The sequence below is a fragment of the Chiloscyllium punctatum genome, chromosome 35 (genome assembly GCF_047496795.1).
Source record: "Chiloscyllium punctatum isolate Juve2018m chromosome 35, sChiPun1.3, whole genome shotgun sequence".
Taxonomy (NCBI): Eukaryota; Metazoa; Chordata; class Chondrichthyes; order Orectolobiformes; family Hemiscylliidae; genus Chiloscyllium; species Chiloscyllium punctatum.
The window spans coordinates 8,397,700-8,405,359 of NC_092773.1; the positions used below are offsets into that span (position 1 = coordinate 8,397,700).

At 47.2% G+C, this 7,660-nt stretch overlaps 1 protein-coding gene across 1 annotated transcript; it reads left to right on the plus strand.

Annotated features, from left to right (window-relative positions):
- Positions 1-221: 221 nt before the first annotated feature.
- snrpg (small nuclear ribonucleoprotein polypeptide G) lies at positions 222-7,117 on the plus strand. Its single transcript, XM_072553901.1, has 4 exons — positions 222-392; positions 1,048-1,070; positions 2,697-2,821; positions 6,798-7,117. The coding sequence occupies exons 1-4, from the start codon at positions 361-363 to the stop codon at positions 6,846-6,848; spliced, it is 231 nt and encodes a 76-aa protein (XP_072410002.1). The 5' UTR covers positions 222-360; the 3' UTR covers positions 6,849-7,117.
- Positions 7,118-7,660: the final 543 nt, after the last annotated feature.

Below are 7,660 nucleotides of genomic sequence, written 5' to 3' on the forward strand. Positions count from 1 at the left end.
TGTAATTGTGCAGGTTGCACAGTGTAATGTTGCAGAGTGTAATAGTGCAGGTTGTAGACTGTAATAGTACAGGATGCAGACAGTCACTCTACAGCGTGTCCTGTCCTCCCCAGCAGCCGGGAGGTGAATGAAGGGAGGGGCGAAGATGGGCGGAGTCAGCGATGGCGCGCGTGCGCCGGCCGTGGTGGGGGGCGGGGCCAGAGTATAGCGCTGACGTCATCAGCGCGAGCCGGAACGGGGGAGGGCGAGGTCACGTGTGCGACAGCCGCGAGGAGCCGGGGTCCGGAGCAGGCGCAGAGCGCGAGCAGGAGGCGGCGGCGGGAGAAGGTTCCAGAGACACCGAGAGGAGCATCGGGCAGCATGAGCAAAGCACACCCCCCTGAGCTCAAGAAGTGAGTGAGAGGAGGGGGAGAGGGGGAGAGGGGGAGAGGGGAGAGGGGAGAGGGGAGGGAGAGGGGAGAGGGGAGGGGGACGGGGACGGGGGACACAGACACGGACACGGACACGGGGGAGACGGTGTCCTCACGGGAAATGTGTCCGGGGCTTCCCCGCCCCCCCCCGCACCCCGCCCCCCCCCTACACACACACCCCACCCCCCCCTCTCCCCCCCCTCCCCTCCCCCACCCCCCCCCTCCCCTCCCACACACACACCCCCCCCCCCCGCACCCCGCCCCCCCTCTCCCCACCCCCCTCCCCTCCCCCCCCCCACACACACACTCCCCACCCCCCCTACACACACACACCCCACCCCCCCCTCCCCTCCCCCCCACACACACACCCCACCCCCCCTCCCCTCCCACCCCCCCCACACACACCCCACCCCCCCTCCCCTCCCACCCCCCCCACACACACCCCACCCCCCCTCCCCCTCCCCCCCTACCCCTCCTCCCCTCCCCCTCCTCCCCCCTCCCCTCCTCCCCCCACACACACACCCCACCCCCGCACACACACTGTCTGTTGTGAATAGTATTTTTATTAGTTATGGTTTATGTGAATATTCGCTGTCGTTGACCATTGTCTTTGTTGCCTTTTTTCCCCTCCCCCCAGGTTCATGGACAAGAAGCTGTCACGTGAGTCCTGCATTGATGTATCCTCCCAGGCTGCCTTGCTCAGATTGGGGAGGGGGGATGGGATGGGGGAGTAGGGACAGGGACGGCGGGGGGATGGGGGAGTGGGGATAGGGATGGCGGGGGATGGGGGAGTGGGGATAGGGATGGCGGGGGGTGGGAGTGGGGATAGGGATGGCGGGGGGTGGGAGTGGGGATAGGGATGGCGGGGGGTGGGAGTGGGGATAGGGACAGGGACGGCGGGGATGGGGGCACGGGGGAGTGGGGATGGAGGATGGGGGGAAGGGGGAGTGGGGATGAGGGACGGCGGGGTGGGGATGGGGGTAGGGGGGAGTAGGGGTGGGGGGACGGGGGAGTGGGGGATGGGGGAGTGGACGGGGGAGTAGGGGATGGGGGAGTTGGGGTGGGGGAGTGGATGGGGATGGGGAGGCAGAAGGGTCTGCACTGCGCTGTCATGTTCTAGATTCTATTGAGGAAGTGTGAGGTTGCCCATCTTGGATGGGGGAGGAAGAGAAGTGTATCTGAATAATCAAAGTTTGCAGAGGGATCTGAGTGTGTTTGTGCTTTTGAATTTTTTGCTCAAAAGATGATTGAGGTGGTTCTTTTTGACGATTTAACATGCAGCATTAGACAGTTTATTTGAGTAAGGGTGTCATGAACAGCAGGGATATGAAACAATCTGATCAGCTGCAATTGTGTAGAAAGGTGAGCAGGCTTGAGAGACCAAGGGTTTACTGATATTGTAATTTGTGCATCTATCTTTGGAGTATGTCTGATTTAAGACAGAGCTGTGAAAAATTTATTTCTTCATAACAGTTTCTAAATATCTTCATCAAGGTACATGGAGCTCGATTTTATAGGCCAGGTCCATCTGAATTTTGTACAGTATTTTCAATTATTGCAGAGTTAGTGAAACAGTGAGGTGATGATATTAATACCAGTCATCATGCAGGCTCTGCTGCACAGTAACTGGGCTTTAGTTCCCCTTTTAACTTAAATGTTCATCACATCGCATTGGTCAACACTGCATTCAAACTTGATTGGACATTTTCTTCAATTCTGTGATATTAGAGTGAAGGCTGGCATTCACCTTGAATCAAACTGTAAACAAACCTGTCTGAAATTGCACAGCTGTATTGTAAACCTCTTTCATCTTCACAAGGTGGTATAAATCTTCATGAGTTTGGTATTTGGTCAAAGATGTGCATTTCGGAGGCTGATTTCTCTGTATTGCTTCGGAGGTTGCTGGAGCAATGAGAATGCTTTTGACCAGAAATGAATCCGAAGGAAAAATGACTTTGGTAATAACATTAATGAAAAAGACAAAGTTCAAAACCTTGGTTTGATTTGATAGTTTCTTCATTCGTGGTGTTGAACTGAAAATGGTGGGATGAGCACTGACATCGCAAATGTCATTGAGTTGTTGACAATTTATTGGCAGAACCAGGTGGACAGTCAGTTGGAAGGTAACTCTCGTGGCCAACCCTGCAATGATGAATTGTGGAGCTGACAGAGCTCCCCGTGGTCTGTGCAGAGATCATAGCGTGTTACAGCTTTGCGAAACAAAGGGAGGTGCTGGCGACAAAAGCTTTTGTTGTGGGTCTCATGAGCCTGTGTTTTCTCATTCAGTCAAACTGAATGGTGGGAGGCATGTACAAGGAATTCTGCGTGGATTCGATCCCTTCATGAATCTTGTGGTGGATGAGTCGGTCGAGATGGCGCCTGGTGGACAGCAGAACAATATTGGTATGGTGGTAAGTATTGAGTGTCTCCTCTTCATTTGTATGTGTAACTCAGTTCTTCTCATTTAAGAGTCCTTCAACCCGTTGGTTTGTGGACTTATTGCTGCACTGCCCTGACACATCAGGAACTTAAGGAAAACCTCCAACTCGAAGCCACCCACAGGGTGTTTCAGTGGGTCATTGGAAGCTCAAGTTGGCCTTCAACAGGAACTGACTGTGGTGATCCCAGGGCAGAAAGGATCTAGTAAGCAGCCTGAAAGGGGGGACTGAGGACTTGAAAGATGAAAGCCATGTGATCTTAAACAAACAAGAAGAAATTTGACATGCTATGTTCAGAAATTGACGCAATTAACACGTGTAACTTTTTTCTCGCACCTTTTCTCACTCTTTTTGATCATACTATGATCAAGCATCCCAGAGCACAAACAATAAATATGATCAAAGCCGATCCCGCGTGTTAATCAGCATTGCCGCAAACCCCCCCCCCAAAATAAAAGATGCATAGTTGGTCATAAAATCTGATGTAACTTGCTGCAAAATTACATTTCTTTACTTCCATTGATTTGTCCTTCATGCTACATCTCCAACTGTTTTGTCATGGATTTTCTCAGTGAGGGTCAGTCGCTTACCTCGCTTGGGGCCCATGCTCCCTTGGACTGTGGAAGCCATGCTCCCTCAGGCACAGCACTGCCTTTTGACAAAATAATGAGGTTCACCAAGCCATGACTGCTGCTGGATGTTTGAGATGCCCAATCTTATGTTGTTGCCTTCAGTAGAAATGATGCATGTCAGCTTTTTAATCTCCACTCTCAGCTGCACTGAAGTATTTGTGCCTGCAGTCGCTCTCACCAACGCAGTCAGCAACCTTCTCATTTTCTCAGCTTCAGGACAACTAAGTTCTGACTCCAATACCAAGGTGTGCCCACTCATTGTTGGAACTTCCTTCTGAGTTCTGACAGCACACAGACATCTAAATGGTCTTCACTTCAGTCTTATTTCCCCACACAACATGAGTATAACAGTTAACAATGTGAAGCTTTAAAAACTGCAATTCAATAGGGAGTCCACACTGTCTCCTTCATGGTTTGGACTCCAGTGACCCTAGAACTGTGCTGAATGACCCAAAATAACCCCAGTCCCTATTGCAGAACAGAACTGAACACTCAGCCCTACAGCACAGAGACAGCTCCTTCGGTCCAACCAGTCCATGCTGACCACAATCCCAAACTAAAGAAGTCCCACCTGGCGGCCCCTGACCTAGATCTGTCCAAACCTTTCCTATTGATGCACTTAACCAAATGTCTTCTAAATGTTGTGTTTGTATCTGCATCTGCTACTTCCTTAGGAAGTAATCCCACTCACAAGCTGCCCTCTTTGTGTTTTAAAAAAAAATTTGGCCCTCTGGTGTTTTAAATCTGTCCTCTAACCTGAAAAATGTACTATGAGTCTTGAAATCCCTCATCCTCAGAAAAAGGTAACAGTGATTAACTGTATTGTTCCCTTCATTGTTTTATGAACTTGCCTCTTAACGTCCAATGATAGTGAAAAAAGACCCAGCCTACTCAGTCCAACTCAAACCCTCTTCTCAGCAACATCCTGGTAAATCTCTTCTGAACCCCTTCTAGCTTAATAATATCCTTTCTGTAACTGTGTGACACCATGTCCCCAAAGAGACCCAATGTCCTAGACAATCTCATTATGACTTGGCTAACTCCTGTACACTGAAGACTGAGTAATGACGGCAAGCATATGAAATGCCTTTTCAATCATGATATGTGACGCAAACTTCAAAACGTTCTGTACGACGTTCTTGTACAACATTATCCAAGGTCCGACTATTTATTGCGTAAGCCCGATTTGTATTTGTTGTACTAAAATGCAATACCTCACACAATCCAGATTGAACTCCATCTGCCATTTTATTCAGCCAATTGTCCCATTTGATCAAGATCCCTTTGTCACTCTGCGAAAACCTTCATCACTGTCCACTATGCCACTAATTTTGGTATCGTCTGTGAATTTCCTAAGCACGCCTTCTTTCTTCTCATCCAAAGCATTTATATAAATGACAAACAAAAGAGGACCCCGAACCTATCCCCATACAACACTGGTTTACAGACTTCTAGTCTGAAAAGCAACACTCCACCATTAAGAGGGCCTTTGCTGTCTTTCTGTGAACCAAGTTGTCTATATCCAAGATCAGGTTCTCTTGTTCATGACTAGAACGCAATGTCTTTATTCATCCATTGTTCCTTCATGTTCCCAGCTTTCGCCTTCACTCTAACAGGAACGTGATGCCTCTGAACTCTCATCATCACACTCTCTAATGCCTCTCACCTATCAGACGTGTCTTTTACTTGCAAGTAGTGCTCCAAACACACCAACCAACCCAACCGCCCTATGGCTGAACACTTCAACTCACCCTCCCACTCTGGCAAGGACATGCAGGTCCTGGGCAACCTCTATCACCATTCCCTAACTATCTGGAGGAAGAACACCTAATTTTTCACCTTGGGACCCTCCAACCCTAGGGGATCCATGTGGATTTCACCATTTTCCTCACTCCTCCACCAATATCTCTCTCTCTCTCTCTCTCTCTCTCTCTCTCTCTCTCGCGTGCGCACACACAGCCCTTATCCCAGTCCCAAGCATTGTCACTGCCTTCCTTCCGATCTATTTGCTCCACCCGATTCTTTGACCCCCACATTCATCTTCCCAGGTACTCACCTCCAACCCCCTACCATTTATCTCCTGGCCCACAGAATTTTGAGAAACGTCTTCACTTGTTACAGCAATAATGTATTCCTGAATTAACAACGTCACCCCATCTCCTTTCTTGCCTCCTTTCCTATCCTTCCTATCTCATCTAAAACATGCAACTTTGAACTGTCAATCTCGTCCATCTCTCAGCCAAGTTTCTCTTATAGCTATGATGTCCCAATCCCATCATCTTAAATATGTCCTCAGTTCATCAACCTTAACTATAGGTCCCCTTGCATTCAAATAAATGCAGTTTCATTCTTCAGACTCTGATTCTTTCTTGTCTTTCGTTTCTAATTGATGTGCTCTCTTCACATTCATAACCTTCCCCATCAATCTTTGTATTTACACTGCTCCTTAGAATTCCTCCACTCCCCCTCTCTATTAGAATAAAGATTCCTCTAATGGAATGAGCAAATCTGCCTGTTCAGATATTGATCCCTTTCCAGTTCAGATTAGACCCATCCTTTTTCAACAGATCTTTACTGTCCCAAAATGCATTGTATTTATCCAAAACCTGATTTCCTGAAAACAAAATTTTCAGCCATTGATCTTTTTGTTCCTTCCCTCATTTTAGCAAATGAAGCACAGTTGAACCAGAGTGTACATTGCAGGTTAAATGATCATGATGGTTGAGAATTATTTCATTACTGTGTCCAGTGACAGTGAAAGTGCAGCACTTGTTTTTAAATGCTCATACAACTACTATGGGTAAAACTCAGGAACCGCAGTTAAAATGTCCTTGTTGTTTTGGAAACTGCTGAGGGCTATCCATCTTTCAAAATCTCCAGGCTGTGCTAATGGTGTTGGAGCATGGCTATGTATTCATTTCATGTTTAATAATGAAATCATAGTTGTGCCTTGGCAATTGAATAGAGGTCCCTTGACTTGAGAACCAGGAGCGTGTGTGCATGCACCATAGAATTGAGATTTTTGCAGTTCTTCTTTCTTGCTCTGCTGCCCTGGATCATGATCCTCCTTTGTATTTATGTCTCCTCATCAAACGACATGGCTGTTTTCTGTCGTCGTCGCCTGCTCCTTCAGATCTCTTAGACGATTTCCAAATGGATGAGCAGTTTGCCCTCTGGATCCCTGTATTGTTGACAAGTCCAGCACAGAAAGTTTGAGGAACAGAAGCTTGTTCTTGGTTGGTTGTTCCAGCACAAAAATGTACTTGTTTGGTTTTCTTTCAGTGCACATGTTAATTTTGTTTCCATTCATCCATTAGGTTATTCGTGGGAACAGCATTATTATGCTCGAAGCCTTAGAACGAGTCTAGTGAAGATGGCAGTTATTGCTGAAACCATGGCAGAGATGATCAATCGAGAGAACTGTTCCAAGCTGTTAGTTGTCTTGGGTTTTTCAGATGAAAGGCAATGTGTTCCAAGTTAATATGGAGCGACATAACTCCTTAGTGAATACTAGATGATTTTGGGATCTGAACTACATGCGAAGTGTTTTGTATGAAATGTATTTGTATTCTGCAAGTTGACTATGCTTGAACACTGAATGATCTGTAATAAAACATTTGTAGTTTTTTGAAAATAATTTGTGTGTGTAAAGTATTGGAATGGGAGGTGGTAACAGACCTCCCGACACGTTTGATGGAAATACAGAGGAACCTCGATGATCCGAAGGACACAGGCTGGGAGTATTTTTTGGTTAATTGAACTCCAGATAATCAAATGCCGGATAACTTAGTTTAGCCGAGCATCAGGACATTGTGATCTTGCCGGATAATCCAGTATTTGAATAATCAAGGTTCCTCTGTGTACCAAGTACAAATGCGCATGAATGAAAATCAGCATGTTGCACCTGCCAGCTTCATTCATACTCTTAACATTGTGACTGTGGATGGAAGTTTACTTACTCAGCTGGAAGGTTCTTGTTCAGATTTTTCATCACCATACTCAGTAACATCAGTGAGCCTCTGGTGAAGCACTGTTGTGAGTGACGTGTGTTCTATTTATGTGTTTAGGTTTCCTTGGGTTGGTGATGACACCACCACAGGAACTGAAATTGCCTGTTCTTTTTCCTCAGGGTGGTAAATGCAGTCCAGGTCAATGTGTTTGTTGATAGAATCTGGTTGGA